This window comes from Syngnathus leptorhynchus, chromosome 10 (assembly GCF_054491065.1).
Source record: "Syngnathus leptorhynchus isolate UIUO chromosome 10, UIUO_Slep, whole genome shotgun sequence".
Taxonomy (NCBI): Eukaryota; Metazoa; Chordata; class Actinopteri; order Syngnathiformes; family Syngnathidae; genus Syngnathus; species Syngnathus leptorhynchus.
Genome location: NC_141204.1, coordinates 3,806,047 through 3,822,375, shown reverse-complemented (window position 1 = coordinate 3,822,375; position 16,329 = coordinate 3,806,047). Strand labels below are relative to the sequence as shown.

General features: G+C 47.0%; 1 protein-coding gene across 2 annotated transcripts; it reads left to right on the top strand.

The window, feature by feature from the left end:
- The first annotated feature begins 15 nt into the window (after window positions 1-15).
- On the top strand, window positions 16-14,621 carry tp53bp2a (tumor protein p53 binding protein, 2a). 2 transcript variants are annotated; one of them, XM_085921957.1, is made up of 20 exons: window positions 16-139; window positions 387-539; window positions 5,847-5,994; window positions 6,536-6,649; window positions 7,395-7,465; window positions 7,723-7,824; window positions 8,190-8,364; window positions 8,431-8,612; window positions 8,680-8,844; window positions 9,558-9,605; window positions 9,801-9,987; window positions 10,858-10,947; window positions 11,034-11,155; window positions 11,221-11,587; window positions 11,660-12,501; window positions 13,005-13,142; window positions 13,222-13,355; window positions 13,505-13,671; window positions 13,774-13,973; window positions 14,096-14,621. In XM_085921957.1, the coding sequence occupies exons 2-20, from the start codon at window positions 513-515 to the stop codon at window positions 14,135-14,137; spliced, it is 3,321 nt and encodes a 1,106-aa protein (XP_085778083.1). In that variant the 5' UTR covers window positions 16-139; window positions 387-512; the 3' UTR covers window positions 14,138-14,621. The 2 variants fall into 2 exon arrangements, with proteins under 2 accessions (XP_085778083.1, XP_085778084.1); XM_085921958.1 differs by lacking the exons at window positions 16-139; window positions 387-539 and adding an exon at window positions 575-832.
- The last annotated feature ends 1,708 nt before the right edge of the window (window positions 14,622-16,329 follow it).

Here is a 16,329-nt window from a genome sequence, read left to right as displayed (position 1 = left end):
CCCCGCCCCTTTGCCACCTTCCTCCCTGCTCCTCCTCCTTACGTCACGTCATTCTGGGCTCGGCTGTGAGCTAACCAGCACGGCAGTGCATCAAAGGCGTAGTTTGTGTTTTTTTTTTTTTACCTTCGTCTTTTCACGGGTAAGTATCACCTAAAAGACGCTCAATTCAATCGAATGTGCGTTTATAAACAAGCCGTGTGTCGCGTAGGTGAGAAAATATTTTTGTTGAATGCGTTCATTGGGCTCGTCACGAATGTGTATAAAGTTGCTTAGTCGAAACTTTCCTAGCTTAGGGGAGGCCATGTTATTGGTTGCAACAGGTAGTGGACGTTTGGTTTTCTCAAATGATAATTCGAGATTATATTTTTTTCTTCTTTTAACGGCAGGACGGCGGGTGTTACGGAGAAGAGAAAGACTCCTTCCCCAAAGCGGCTTCAAGGGACTGTGTGTGGATTAAAGTCGCTGCCGCTTTCGTCGAAACTCCCAGTGGTGTGGATTCATGCTGAAGCTAAATGCGTTACGAAGCTAAAATGATGCCGGTGAGTTCCGTGATTTTATTAACTGCCACCCTTTTCCTCCCTGTTAATAATCCCGTTCTTGATGATTACGTGACAGAAAAACGTTGGCTCATTTTGACGTGGCGAATGTTCAGTCGTTACTATGGTTGCTGTTGTGTGTCTTTCATGTCCACTCTGAGGGTTCGACTGTAAACTGTGACGTATGTCACTGTTGACACTGACCGTATCATCTGGAGACATTTTCCATATTTATATTATGGGTGGGGGAGATCACGGTAGTTACGTAAGGTTTTTTTCGACGGTGGCACTTCCAGGTACGATTTTATTCATTAATTCCTCAAATCACGAGTATCTGAAATCATCAGCTCTCCACCGATTAAATCCAAATTGTTTGGCTTTAGTTGGGACTCTTAAGAGCAGATGCATTTATTTATTGAAGCAGCATTGGACAATCTAGGAAGGATTGTGAAGATTTGCAGACTTTTTCTGCAAAACCTAATGAAAACTATTTTTTGAAAAATGCACCTGTTTGCACTCATGAACATATTGTTATGGTTTTTCTGCAATGTTCACTCATAGCGTCGTCCGACACCTGATAGTGTGACAGAAGGAAAATGCTACGTGCAAAATGTCAAGTAATCTTACACGGTCCATAGTTAAGGATTCCTCAGACTGGTGCTTCTAGTAAGACAACTCAATCAGTGAATGAATCACTTTTAGCGGCTGCAACTCGCTTGCATTTAGATGACTTCCTCCTGTCGTGTGACCTGCGCCCGCTACTTCCCACCACCGGCGTGTGGCCGGCCGTAAATATCGGCGTCCTTTCATTATCAAAGTACATTTACCCCCTCGGCTGACGTTAGTTGAATTTATATGCAAGTGTTTGAATGAGATAGAGGCCCCTGGGATCAAAACAAAACAGTATCTGTCCGATTGTCTGGACCTGAGACACGTAACCCGTGGCTCTGCTTGTACAGGCCAAAGGGGGGGGCTGGAGGCGACTGAGAATGCAGTGTTGTAATTGCTTCCCGGGATTGTAAATAGAGGGGGAGGGGCTTCTTTAGCGAACACAATGAGCCGCAGAGACTCTTCAGCTGTGTAATGTCGCCAGCAGATTGTTTCTGTGCTGATAAGTGACAGGCATCTTTTGCTGCGCCATATAAATCACGTGACGCTGATTTATTGTCCCGCTCCATTCAAACCTGCCTTTTTCTTTCCAGATGCAATGTTCACATTCACCGACCTCTTCTTCCTCATTCTTCTCCCATGAAAAGAGCAGCTTACTGATAGGCTTCCCTTTCTGAACGCACGTCGGTACATATTTGTCCTTTTTTTTTTCTAGCTGCAAAACCACAACACCATGTCTCCGGTATGTCACGTCGGTGGGAAAATGAGCGCTTGTGTGTCAACACAAAGCGGGCGTGCTTTCTCTTCATAGACTTTGTGCCGGGGCCGTACGGCTCTTACATAAGCATGTTGGTCAACGGTGAAGCTTTGGACTGTTATCTTCAGAGGAAGAATTTGGGGAGTGAATATCGATTGCGAGAAGTTACGCTTACGTTTGTCCATTTGTTTTCTGAGCACCGAGTTGAGTTCGACAACCGCATGTCGTACAGAATTTAGCGCCCAAGTGGGACAATTCCGGGGGACATCAATATGAGGAAACACAAGGAGCTCAGTGTTCAGGTTGTTGTTTTTTACCAGCCTGGACTTTGTCCTTTTCAGTTTGTCCCACACACCTGACAGATGATGATGATGTTGACCAGGGTTCTGATTATAAAATGTCTCGCCCAAGACAAAAAGTCCATCTGGGCGCTTTCTGCTGCCTTGCCCTTTTTTGAAGGACTCATGATGACATATTGGAGCTGTGTCAAGTGGGCAAACTGCAGCCAGCGGGGGGACAGCTGTTGACGGCCATCCAGGGAAATGCTGCTGCAGTGTCCCACCACCGGCTAGCAATCACATTGGGAGGTGACTTGATTCATTTGCTGACCTCAGCGAGAAGCAAAAAGAGGAGCCCACTAAGATTAGCCTGCGGAGGAATCGGCAAGGATACGACTTTTGGAGTTGCTTACTCTGTTTACCCCTCAAGGCATTTGATTGGACGTTTTTGTGTCCAAGGGATACGAGAGCGCTCAATAAAAGGCTGAGAAAATTAATGGAATAATTTGATGGATGGACAGTTGACTCGATTGCGTCCGATTATTGTGTACAAAGCTTAGCAGGTTGCCGCATCGAATTATTTGATCGTGCCAAGCCGCACAAATCAATGTTGTGAAAAGTCAACTTGCGTTGCCCAGCAGAGGTGAATACAAAGAAGTAATTGAGAGCACAAAAAATGTAGTTCTGCACAGATCGACAATCAGGATAGCTTATCTCACTTGGACCAGTTTCCAAATGCAGATGATAAATTCTTTCTGGGAGCGGGGTTGTTTTTTTTTTTTTGTCCTTTCCGAGCCAGTACCGATGTGGAATGCAAGAGGATGACCTTACATTTGCCGGTTATCCTGTTGTTGCGGCGTGACTCGATTACAAAGCCACCCCTCTGTGATCTGGCCGTCTCCGCGAAAAAAAGCTAAAGGGCCCGACAGAGCGCTTTTCATCCCTCTTAACTTAATATCACGTTTGAACGATGATCCTCGGAGGCAAATTGACCTTGACAAGGCGAACGAGGGACTCGTGGATTGAGATTGATGCTGGTGTTTTATTTTTTTCCTCAAATGGCAATTTTCAAACTCTGACGGTAGATACACTAGCCGGAAGATGTAAATGATTGGCTGCGGCCACGGTGTTGATGTTTGAAAACTCTGATCTTCTCACAGTCCAAACAACCCCCCCCCCCCTAAGCTACTTAAGAGCCCGGTTCCATCTGCCACCGGGCTCTTCCAAACGAGCCGAAGGCCCAAATAGCTATCGAAAGTCTCAAGTTTCTCTCAAGTTTTCGAGCTCGGTTTGCCTCAGTAAGTTTCGGAATGCTGACCTGGCTTGATTTCAAACCGCATTCGTCATAGCAGCGCGAGCCACTGATGAATTCCTAGGAACCCATATAGTGCCATGCCAAGCGGTATGCAAACAAGATTTTTTTTGTTTTTTTTGATCCACCAGATTTCCATACCACCCCACGAGCATGAAAGTATAAAGAGGACAACTATTGTTTTCACGTCTGACCCAGTTGTTTTATCAACCTAGTTTATCAGCCCTTTTTCCAAGATGGCAAATTCTGTTCCCATCTTCGCCGCTTTCCCTACAATCTTGATTAATGACTTTGTAATTTTTGAGTCGCCCAAAAAAAAAAAAATCATTACCTGAGACTTGCTTTGTAAGAACGTCTCTTAAACGGACACTTGCGACATGATTCGTCAGCTGCCTATAGAGTTGCAACAAGCTTAAGCTTATCGTTGTAATACTGAGCCTGCTGAGAAACTGTATTTTTTTTATATTAATATATGTATAGCAGATTATATTAATCCCTGAGATGCGATTCCAATGCCTCGTTGATATCGCAGCTTTACTTTTAACAGTGAAAGCCGACTGAGCTCAAGCCGGCACGGCCGCGCTGTAATTGCCAGTTTGTCATTTTGAAGCTGTCGTAGCCGTCCGACATGCCGGGAACCGCGTCTCTGAACTCTTATGACGATCGGAGTAATAGATTCGCCTTCCTAGCTTGGCCTCGGGTCAAAGTACTTGCCTCATGTGTTCTGCTCATTATTCAGTCGTTCGGTTGCCTCCGGCAGCGCACGTTCTGAGAAATTCTTCCGTTTGTTTTGACAGCCTCATCCGGTTTAAGGTGTTGTTTTTTGCGTCACACACTGTTCAAATGAATGTTGTTTCCTTGCAAATTGTCAGGCCAAGGGCAAAAAAACACGCCTGTCATCAACTGTCAACAAGAATTTATTAATTCCCTAATTAGTGAGATTATATTCGGGAATCGATTCACCAAAATGTACACAACGTCCACATACCTGCAGTGTCCCGCATCAAATATTTACAAGCTCATTTTGGCCTTGGTACATTAACTTTAGTGCAAAGAGAAATTGGCTCTACTGTTTTCTCACCCCCCCCCCCTCTCGCTGTGTGTTCTCTCCTCCACTCTCCAAATATTAACAGGGTCATTTGAATGTCCTACATTGCTGGGAAGTTTTGATGATGTCAGCCGTCCTGCTTTTGCTAGAACCCCCCGAGTCACTGGGCGTTCATCACGCTGGCTAACAAACCAGGTTGGCAGCAATGGCGATGAGTAGGAAATGTCCCTTTTGTCGTCATCCCGCTTGTTGTTTATAGCTTCCTCATCGGCCGATGACTCACCAGCCGATTGGCGTTATCTGCACCCTAGTGGCACAGACCTTTTTTTTGTCGTCATCCGCCTTTCACACGGGAAGACCACCACGTGCATGTTGCTATGGAAACGTGACTCCTTACAAAGGCAACCTCCATTAGTTTAGTTTCTAGCTAATAGCTATGGCCGCCTCGCATACTCGCTCCCACAAAGCCTTTGTAGCTGCGACCCGGCCGACCTCGTGTCTTCCCATCGCGGCGGCCCCCGTAGGCCGCAACATACCCAGAATAGAATCCATTTGAGGGAATAAAGAAAATCGCTGTGGCCCCTTTATTTTTGTTTATTTATTTTAGCCTTATCAAAGCTGCCGTTTCTACCGTATGATCAGATTACATCTGAGAGCATATTCCTCTGTTGGCCCCAAAGCCTTTCGGTCATGAGATTAAACGAGATTAGATTAGTCTCAGATGTATTGTCACGCCACTATTAAATGCAGTTTTAGCAGAAGTGCACAAAGCTTTTAAGTGCAAAGTGATGCGCACGTTGGCAGTATAGCGCCGAGGAATTGACGGCTACCCCAAAAAGTTTGTAGTTGCCTATGGATGCCACAAAATGGCAGCAAAGCGCAATATTGAATGTTTTGGGGGGGGGTCCCCCCTTACCATGATCCAGTGACATAAAGTTGTTCTTGGATGCGTTCAATTCCTCGTAGGCGAAGCCGAAAACCAGCCCAAATCGAAACTAAAAGGCTTAACCAAGCCGTGGAAATCGTCACAGTGGTGTCAACACTAGTTAGCAGATACTTGGCAGCAGGTGAAATGGAATTTTGGAAGCCGGCCTCTGATTTCTGTGTTGACAAAGAGGAATGTGGGCCGGACTGCTGATACTGCTATCAGTGAAGGAAGACACACACACAGGCTGAAATAAAATGCCAATTGTTCGTGTTAGTTGTGTGGAAATTTCCATTCATTTCCATAAGGGAAGAAGATTTGAGCCAGGAGTGTTTTGATTGCAATCAACATTTGACTGATCTCTCTCCTCTTTGTCCGCAGATGTTCCTGACAGTTTACCTCAGTAACAATGATCAACATTTTACTGAGGTCCCCATCACTCCGGAAACGCTGTGTCGGGACGTGGTGAACTTGTGCAAGGAAGCGGGGGAGACCGACTGTCACCTGTCAGAAGTGTGGCGCGGATCCGGTAAGCGACCATCTCGTTTATGTTTCCGAGAAAGAGCTGTGTGTGTGTGTGTGGGGATTTTTTTTATTTTTTTGAAGGCCTCTTAACACTCTTAAATGCAAATGGGATCCATAATCTCGGCAACAAACTAACACTCAGACCTCATTGAGCATCTCATCCATTCCTGAGGAGCTTGAAGGAGGTAGTTGCGTCTGTGTTACCACGGCGACGCCGCGTCAATTATCATGTTTGAGGACTTTGCAAAAAAAGGGGAACGGACCGCCCAAAAGCCATTTAGCAGCACAGAATATTCTCTCCCATTCTCAACATCTGCTCGACCGCAACATTATGATACGGAACGGCTCGAATCAATCGTTTCCAGAATGGGTAATGAACGACTTCAGCGCCGTATCGGCAAGCGCATCGATCACGTCGGCTAAGGTCACGTGACCCGCACGCGGCTTTGATTCGGTCACTATGATGAATGAATGTGACGTGTCGCTCGTTTGTGTTTATTCTGCGCTTTGAACCCGAGTCAACGTGAGCCGCTTTTGCGTCGCAGAGCGAGCTGTAGGAGATGGAGAGCGGATGCTGGATGTGCTCCAACGAAGGGGACAACACAGGGCGGAGGTGCGCTTCTTTCTGCGTCACAACCGAGGGCCAAGTCGGGAATCTGGTAAGACAATGCCTCGTATTCTCAAAGACTGAGTGAGCGGCATTAGAACGCGACGTCTCCCCAGTGGAATTGGCATAATCTTGTTACCTTTCTGTTTTCCTTAAGAAAACCGGAGTATTCTTGGTGGTGTGCGATCCTCTCAGCCCTTAGTTGCGTAACTAAACCCCCTTTGCCCCCTCACGGCTTGAGTCTGGCCTAGAGATTAGATGCTTGTTTTCTCTTCCTGTTGTCTTAGCCCCCCCTTATTTTCCCACAGTTGACTCATCGCACCTTTTTTTTTTATGATGCTAGCTGACTATTTAAAAACAAAAAGTCTTATTACGTATTTGGGTCTTATATTTTTGACCGGTTTGCGTATTTACTGTAATAGTATGTCAAGGGTCATCCAAAACCATTATGCAAGCTAAAAGGCTTTGGTCATGGGGCAGGGCTTTATTGGATCTCGACTCCCCAGCCGTAAAAAATGTAAGCAACCTGTTCCGGCGCTCTGTAGCGTCGCCGCCCCCTCGTGTAAGCAAAATAAGCGTCCTTGCGGGACCCCTCCCACCGCTCGCTTTGGTTATGTATGAAGTTAAATCCCGAGGAATGCTCGTTTCCCAGAGGAGGGGAGATGGTTGAGCGGCATCCAGTCTTTTGTTTGGCTTCCTACTGATGTGCGTCCAGCACCTGCTAGATAGGGGACAAGGGTTTTTTTTTGTTTTTTTGGTCATGTCTGACAGAGTATTCTACCATGTTGCTTCCTTAGGGGGGTCCAGAGGTTCAGAGCCAAAGAGAAATGGAGTGAAAAGCCATTCAGACCGAAGGATGGAAAATGGGGTGAGTGCCTGAATCTATCACGTTTTTAAAAAAATGAATCAAATATTTAAAAATATATTTGTAGATACTCTGAAGGACGTTAATATTGTAATTTAAAAGTCTTTTTTTTTATGTTTGATTGGACCTTTATTGACTTGACTTTGAAGTTTTGACTTTTTTTTTTCTTGTTTAAAAAATTGATAAACGTGCAAGTATTTTTTTTTTTTTTTATGCAGTCATTATTGTCCTCAATCTTTTTGAATGACTTTTTCCTCCAGCTGTCAACTCCCAGGATGGACATGACTTTAGCCGAGCTACAGGAGATGGCAGCCAGGCAGCAGCAGCAGATCGAAGCCCAACAGCAACTCCTCGCTTCCAAGGTACAAACCGGCGATGCGATGGAAGGAAGATGAAAGGACCAGACTAGGGCCGGTAGAGATGATTGGATATGGAGGATGAAGAGCTTAAGTGGTTGTGGCGGTGATAAAAGTAACAGCCAATGGAAGGAGATTAAAGGAGGGCTAGGTTTAAAAAAAGAAAATGATGATTGTAAGATGAAGAGGGTTTTATTTTTCACCCTCACAGGTAAGATGAATCGCTGCAGGTGAATTGTTTAGAATTTGAGATGCCTGAGATAGATACCTCCTTTGCATTCTCAAGAAACACGCACACAGCTCATGTTCATGAGACAAATCAAGCAAATATTTGTACTGGTACTTGAGCGCAACATACGTGCGGCCACCAGGAGCAGCGCTTGCGCTACTTGAAGCAGCAGGAGCAGCGTCATCAGCAGCACATCTCCGAGCAGGAGAAGCTCCAGCGCCTGCGCGACAACATCGAGAACCAGGAGGGTCGCCTCAAAAAGGTCCGAGCCCTCAAAGGCCAAGTGGAGCAGAAGCGCCTCAGCAACGGCAAACTAGGTAAACGACATCAGATGTGGATTTACGAACCAATTGTTCCGCTCAACACTTTATTTTTGTGTGCAGTGGAGGAGATCGAGCAGATGAACAACCTCTTCCAGCAGAAGCAGAGAGAGCTGGTGATGGCGGCGTCCAAGGTGGAAGACCTTAGCCGACAGCTGGACTTGCTCAAAAGCGGCAAAGTGGACAAATTCCACGACCACCAGAGCTCCGTGGCGGAACTGGAGCGACTCTACAAGGAGCTACAGGTAAGACAAGGCCGCGTCAATGAAGCTTCACTTCCATGAGGTTGAACCCGTCGGTGTCTCTCGTCAGCTGAGGAACAAGCTCAACCAGGACCAAAACTCCAAGCTGCAACAGCAGCGCGAGAACCTGAACAAGCGCAACATGGAGGCGGCCGCCATGGACAAGAGGATCACCGAGCTCCGCGATCGGCTCTGGAAGAAGAAGGCGGCGCTGCAGCAGAAAGAGAACGTACCTGTAAGAATGGCACGCATTACTCAAGTGACCACATTTAGGAGCAGCGCCCTCTAGCGGCCGCTTTCAAACTGAGTTAAGGGCAGAACACAATTTTCTTTGCTGTGTGAGGCTCTGCTGGTCGTTCCACTTTGGCTCGTCTGGAGGTAAACACCTCCCGTTACGTGCCAGTGGACTTACAAGTGCCCTGCTGACATTGCAGACAAGCCGTAATGTCAGGGGAGATGTTATCATCTCTGCCTTGCAACAGGAAAAGGGCGAGATCGACCGGTTTTCCTTAAAGGGCACACAACCATCTTTTTTTATTTATTTTTTTATATATATATAGGGGGGGGGCAAAGAATAGGCTTTGTGGTAAAATGTGAAATGAAGTGAACCTAAAAAGCCCCCCCCCCCCTCTTTTTTTTATACATCATGTACCAATAAGTAGGACTAGGGGGTCCATAAAAGGTTCTTGCGAGGAGGTGATTCACCCACCCTGCCCGGAATCACAATGAGCGAGTCTTTTTCACAGCCACACAAAGAATGAAAAAAAAAAAAAAGAAAGAAAGCATCCCAAGCTGCTCTCTCCTCCAACTCGACCACCAACACAACACACACAGCTTGACTAAAAGCGAGTCGTCCTCTCTTGAGTCACTGAGTTCAGCAGAGCCCAAGGGGGTACTACTTTTTTTCCTTGAACTGCTCTTCCATGTTTGTGTTTGTGTTCTCCCAAGAATGGCTTTCCCAGTAAAGAGAGGGCTTCAAAAGACACACATCCTCAGGTAATCAAAACTAGCGTCGGCGGGAACATCTGTTATTCTGTCTTGCTCTCGTTATCTGCACGTCTCGTTGACATCTTGATGTTGGTGGACTGTTTGAGTTGGAAGTTTCAGGGTGGAAATCACTTTCCGAGTCAAAACTTAACGCGGGATATCCGAAGGCTAAAATCCTCATTTTTATTGATGTTCCTATCCCAGGTGCCTTCCGATGGCCCGGCCAGTCAACCGCAGTCAGGTGGTCCGTCTCGCGTGGCAGCCGTCGGCCCGTACATCCAGTCGTCCACGTTGCCCCGCGGCGGCTCGGCCAGACACGAGCTGCTCGTAAAACCGGCCCACCCCGACGGCAGCGCCGCTTTGCACGATCCGCAGGGGATCCCCGGATCAGGTGAGTGCGTGCTGGATGAAGGTTTAAAGACCGGACCTGCTCCTGTTTGTTTTGAAGTTTGCCCAGCACTCCCGTGACTAGTCCGAAATGACTCTTGACGATGACAAATAGTTAGCAAAGTCAACAGACTGACATTTATTTGACTAGACTGTGCTGCCCCCAGCAGGAGCAAAGAAGCGTGACGCTCCCAATGCCCGTGACGTCACTCTGAGCTCGGAAGGTAGCGCGTTAGCCGCCTCGGTTGGTTTGCCGTGTTTGTTCCTGAGCATTAGCTTTGATTTAGTTCTTGACTTTTTTTGTTGTTGTTGTTGCGGTGACTTTTTAGACTGTGAACTTTGTAAAAGAGAGCTATTGACTGCTCTTAGTTTCATTTTGCTCTTCTCCAAAAAATACTAATTTAAAATAAAAATATCCCCCCCCCCGCTAATGTGTCCAGCTCTAAGGCCAATATTGTTTTTTTTTTTGTTCTGTGTTGTTCCCTTTGGAATGCATCTTCCTCAGAAGCCATGTTCTTACTTGAACCTCTGAAAGAACTTCGAGCCAAGAGAAAAGGTAGAGGAAAGAAAAAAAGTGTTGTTGGGTGTGCTTCTCACTAGCTTTCTGTTTATTTTTGTGAGTGAGGAAAGGACGCCTTGTTCTTTTTTGTTTGTTTTGTGATCCTCCTTAGTTAGAGTGCCCTTTGAAAGCAAACCTCAACTCATTTTTGAGTTGGAGTTTCGTTACGCGGCTCAGATTATACCCACGGTGTGATGTTTGTTTGCTTAAGAGGGAGCTGTCAGACGAATTAAACCTAATTTAGAATAAAATCAGCCCCTTAAATGTGAACAGCAACACTTTATTTCATGATCTGCTCACTTGTGTGTCTCTCAGGGATCCAATCATCAAAACTGGAGTCCAATGGTCATGTTCCAGCTTCTTCAACACTCCCGCGAATGACTTCTCACACTCGCAAAGACCAAGGTAGCAATATACGACTGTGCAAAGGAGATATGAATTTTTGTTTTAGCTTTAAATTGAAAAACTGTTTCATGTGGTCTCGTGATAAGATGACCCTGAGCCCAAAAGGGATCGGAAGGTGCGTCCGTTTTCCATGTTTGAGGCAACCGACGTTCCCGCCGCCTCGCTCCGCAAAAACCAGAGCAGCGATGACTTGGTCAGGGATGCCCAGGTGAGAAGCCAAATAAATTTTTTTGTCTAAACAATTCCATTGTCTAATTCATTTTGCCATCTTAGTCTGCTCCCAAGGCTCCAGTCAAGGTCCCACCGCCCGTGCCTACCAAACCAAAAGGTCCAAATGTCATCCCGTACGGCAAACAGGGCTTCCACACGGGCACCTTCCCTAAAGCCAAGCCCCACAACAGCCAAGGCCAGCCTGGCCACGGCCACGTCCCTCTCCCGCCCTCCCAGAGCCAGACGCTCCCCCTGCCTCCGAAGCAGGACCCTCCGCTCGCAGCCACCGTGCGGCCTTTCACTCCGGAGCTGCCTTCCTCCAAGCCGCAGACTCTCGCCGCCAGCTCCATCTATTCCATGTACACCCAGCAGGCCGGCATCCAGGGGGCCCTCGGCAGGTTTCAGAGCCGCACCAACGGCTTTGTCAGTGGTAAGCCTTTCACAAAAAGGGCAATATGGCGTTTGCTTGAAATGCGCTTGGCTTCACCTGTTTTATTTGCAGTGTATGGAAAGCCGGTGATTCCCAGTGGAGGCTCCCAGCACCCAGAGAACCCCTACCTGGAACGTCGCTCCCCGGCACACGAATCCGAGGTGGACCCCAGTGGAGCGAACTACGCGGCTCCCAGTCCGTCCGAGGGAGGCCAAGCGGAGACGGAACGCATCCCGCGACCCCTCAGCCCCACCAAGCTGCTCCCGTTCATTTCCAACCCTTACCGGCACCAGAGCGACGGCGACCTGGAGGCCCTCAGGAAGAAGCTCTCCAATGCCCCCAGGCCCCTGAAGAAACGCAGCTCCATCACGGAGCCGGAGGGACCCGCCGGGCCCAACATTCAGAAGCTCCTCTACCAGAAAACCACTCTGGCAGCCATGGAGACCACAATCATCACACCGGGCACTCCCACTTTTGCTGGAGAAACTGAAAAGGGGGCGGAGCTACCCGTGGGGCCGCACCACCCGGGCCCCTTGAGCGATGTCGAGCACCACCCGGCGGATCTGGGACGACCTGTGGAGGGACCCCAGTACCCAGGTGGGAACGTTCACCTTCAGGCTCCCGCCGAGCAAACCCGGCCGCCCTCCGGCCTCCTCGACGCAGAACACATCGTCCCCCCTCCTCCTCCGTCACACCCGGCCCCTCGCCCCGAAGACACGATCTTCCCACCGGCCCATGCCGGTCCGGACGACCCGCTTCCAAACCTCCCTCCGCCGCCTCCGGAAGGTTTCCTAGAAGAGTTCCCGCCTTACCCGCCGCCGCCGTACCCGAGCGGAGGAGAGCAGGAGAGCCTGGGAGAGGACACCTTTAACATGAAGGCTCCCGAAGTCACCGGCCAGGTCGCTCTTCCCCCGGTAAGAACCGTCGCGCTGAGTGACGAGGCGTCACGGGCAGATTTGTCGAGTCGATAGCCCTGAGCTGGGTCAACGTTATATAATGATGTAATCCCTCTCAAGCAATGCTATTGTTTGTTGGAGGAAAATGCTCCTTATTCTACTTAACACTAAGTCGAGGTTCAGCCTACTTTTTTTCCCCCCAGATTTCCACACTCCTCCTTGAACACACTTTGCGTTAAAAATAAACACCAGTTTATAGTCCGAGGAGGATTTACACCCCCCAAAAAGACCGACAATTCGAAATCGACGGTGTGGCCCATTTCTCTCTCGACCCCAGCTTTTTGTTTTGTCCGGCTAATCAGGTTGCGTAACGCTCAATTAAGAGAGGTGAAGTTGTTTCTCGCTGCTCGGCTTAGTTTGTGCAAAATCACGTCCAGCCCTCCTCCCTTCAGTCGAGCGCAAACACGGCGTCGAGCAGACGCCTCAGGAGTACGCTGATTTGCCACGGTTGTTTCTCAAAGGGCAAAAGGACCAACCTGCGCAAGCCCGGCTCGGAACGGATCGACCACGACATGCGAGTCAAGTTCAACCCGCTGGCCCTGCTGCTCGACTCTTCTCTGGAGGGAGAGTTCGATTTGGTCCAGAGAATTATCTACGAGGTAAACGCTCCAAACCAATGTACACGACGTTCTCTGTTCGGGGTTCCCGCGTGACCTTTTCCCTCGCCTTCACGCTCAGGTGGAGGACCCGAGCCAGCCCAACGACGAAGGCATCACCGCGCTACACAACGCCGTGTGCGCCGGACATACGGAGATCGTCAAATTTCTCGTCCAGTACGGCGTCAACGTCAACGCGGCAGACAGCGACGGCTGGTGAGTTAGAACTTTTGAACTCATTTTTCTCCCCCACTGAAATAAAAGTAAGCCATTAAGATTCTTCCAAGCAATATATTTCTGCTTGCTTGCTGAGAGGAAATGGAAAATAGATTTCTCAGCCAGTCTTTCTTCTTCTCGGACCACAGGACGCCTCTTCATTGCGCCGCCTCCTGCAACAACGTTCAAGTGTGCAAGTTCCTGGTGGAGTCGGCCGCCGCCGTCTTCAACACCACATACAGCGACATGCAGACGGCAGCCGACAAGTGCGAGGAGATGGAGGAAGGTTACACCCAGTGCTCCCAGTTCCTCTACGGTCAGTCACTTGTGACCACTTTATGAGAGATTAATCGTTGGATATTAAAACACCCAACGTGTTCAACGGAATTTGGATTGATGAATGCACTTTGGTGTCCAGGCGTTCAAGAGAAGATGGGCACCATGAACAGGGGCGTGGTCTACGCCCTGTGGGACTTCACGGGGGAGAATCCCGACGAGCTGTCCTTCCGCGAGGGGGACTGCATGACGGTCCTTCGCAGGGAAGACGAGGACGAGATCGAGTGGTGGTGGGCGCGCCTGGGAGACAAAGAAGGCTACATTCCCCGCAACCTACTTGGGGTAAGACCAAAATTCAGGCCATTTTGCTGAGTTGGCCATTTTAAAAAAAGTCTTTGGAATTGTTTTTTAAAAAAAAAAAAAAAAAAAGCAATGTGACAAGCCTTTTTATTTGCCTCTTGTAGCTATACCCACGAATAAAACCACGACAGAGAAGCCTCGCTTAAGGATCCCTGCACATTTCAACACACACACACACACACACACACACGCACACGCACACACTTGTCTTAAACAATCCAGGAAGAGAAGGAAACTGCTGCAATGAAGAAACACTAAACCGGAGGTGGGGAGCCTGCAGCATTGTATGGGCCACATGCAGAAAATAATAAAAAAACTCAGAGGGCCCATTAGAAAAAAAAGTTTTGACACGTCATATTTGTTCATAAATTTAGTAAGGACCTCTGAGGACTTTTTGGACCAAGGTTCCCCACCTCTGCACTAAAATGAAGGATCAACTAATGAACACTTTGTGGCCCAACTGTGGCACTTTTTTTTTTTTTTTTTTCCACACACTAATGGCATTTCTGTCCACGGTTCCACGATTTGTTTTTTTTTTTTGTGTTACCATTGTCTGAATCCCTAAAGTGACCGAAACTGTGGATGTAAACGGAACACGGCAGTATTTGACTTTTTTTTTTTTTTTTTTTTTTTTTTTACCCGACTGTTAGGTTCCTGGTTCATTAGTTGAACAGCGTCAAATGCTCAAGTTACCGTGACAATCTTTTTAGCGGAGGCTTGTTTCGAGTAGACTCTTGCCTCTTTTTGTATATCTGCACTGGAGCTGTGTACATTCTAAATAGCTAAATAGCATAGCTAAAAACAAATTCTGCGTACAAGTCGATGAATTTTTCTTGTGGCCGATGACAGAATATCGCCGCAGTTTGAGCATTGATCTGTTTAATGAACATCAAGAATATTTAAATAAATTTTCATTCATTTGTTTTGGTTCCGATGCCACTATTTGTATACATATGCTCCTTAGTCGCAAACTAGTGGTTTGACGCCATAGAAATAAAGATGACTCCCAATTCTCGGCCGTTCGCCTGCTAATAAAAAAAAAAGTACAGTGACAGGTCCAGCGGATGACCACAAATACCAAGTTAACTATAAGATGACTACCCATGTTTTCCTAATTCAGACATTCTCGGTCAAATCTATCAGACTGGACTACTTACTAATACTTAGCCATGCATATCTCACAGTGCGGATATATTTATTTTTGTTACTATGTTTCCGTATGCTGTCTACCAAGTATACCCTCAAATGTACTGTAGTATTTTCAACATTTATAATAAAAATACTTTGTACCACGCAAAGCCTTTTGGTTTCCTTTTACTCAAGATTTCCACGTCATGGTCTACAAGGTTATGATCACTTTTTAAATCTGTTTCAAATGAGTGAAGTTGAATGTGGTCTATGAAACTCTTAATTAAAATCTGTTTGAAATTATTTTTCACATGAAATTGAACATTACTTTGTCTGTAGAGCTACATTCTGCCCCCTGGTGGCCACACCAGAATATGCTAATTGCTTTGTAGAGCTGCATTCTTCACCCTGGTGGCCAAGGTGGGCACAGCAGAATGCGCAACTTGATTAACTCTTAACGTTTTATTGATTTTTTTTTTTTTTTTAACTCATTCAATACAAATTGTCTTTTTTTATCAGATTGTGTCATCCCCAAATGACTATAGCCAATGTGAAAGACCTCCAGGCTAACCATTCATGCAAATTTAGATCCAATCCATCGTTGGCCAGGAGATTAGGGGGGGGGGGAGTCTGTCCTCGTCCCCCTTAGGGTATTTCAATCGGATCTCTGTGCCTTCCAGACTTACTCATTAGATATCAAGACAGACTCAATGATTTGGATCTTGGATCTGCTCCATCAGCACAGCAGTATTTCTTATGTCTGCAAACAGCTCGAGGTGGAATGCTGCAGTACAGTCGAGTCCCAATGAGTTTTTTTCTCAGATATTCTTGGTGCAACATTCCGACTCATCGGGTAACGTTTTGTCTGCATTTGTATCCCTTCATCACTGAGTCAGCATTTTTTTTGCAAAGCCACAGTAATTAGTAACATCAATAAAACAGCATTTAGGATTGTTGAGAATTTATTTGTTTTTACACTTGTATGATTAAAGCATCAGAAAACCCAAAGATACCACACAATGGTGCCAAAGCACTATTTTATATCACCCTGCACAAGAATGCAGATGTCACTGATTTTTGAGAATGTACAAAACTTGCAAACCTAATAAAGTTGATTATTTAGCTTGCAGTTCTTCAAAAGTCCTGCAGGTGTCACTGCTGCTCCTCTCACACAGGTTTTAGACAGGTTGCTCGAGTGCACCCTTTTTTT

Bases quoted from the DNA above. Each gene is read 5' to 3' on its own strand.
- tp53bp2a (XM_085921957.1), top strand. From the start codon at position 513: ATGCGTTACGAAGCTAAAATGATGCCG. The intron at 540-5,846 runs GTGAGTTCCGTG...CTTTGTCCGCAG, and splicing joins ACGAAGCTAAAATGATGCCG to ATGTTCCTGACAGTTTACCT. The intron at 8,613-8,679 runs GTAAGACAAGGC...GTCTCTCGTCAG, and splicing joins GACTCTACAAGGAGCTACAG to CTGAGGAACAAGCTCAACCA.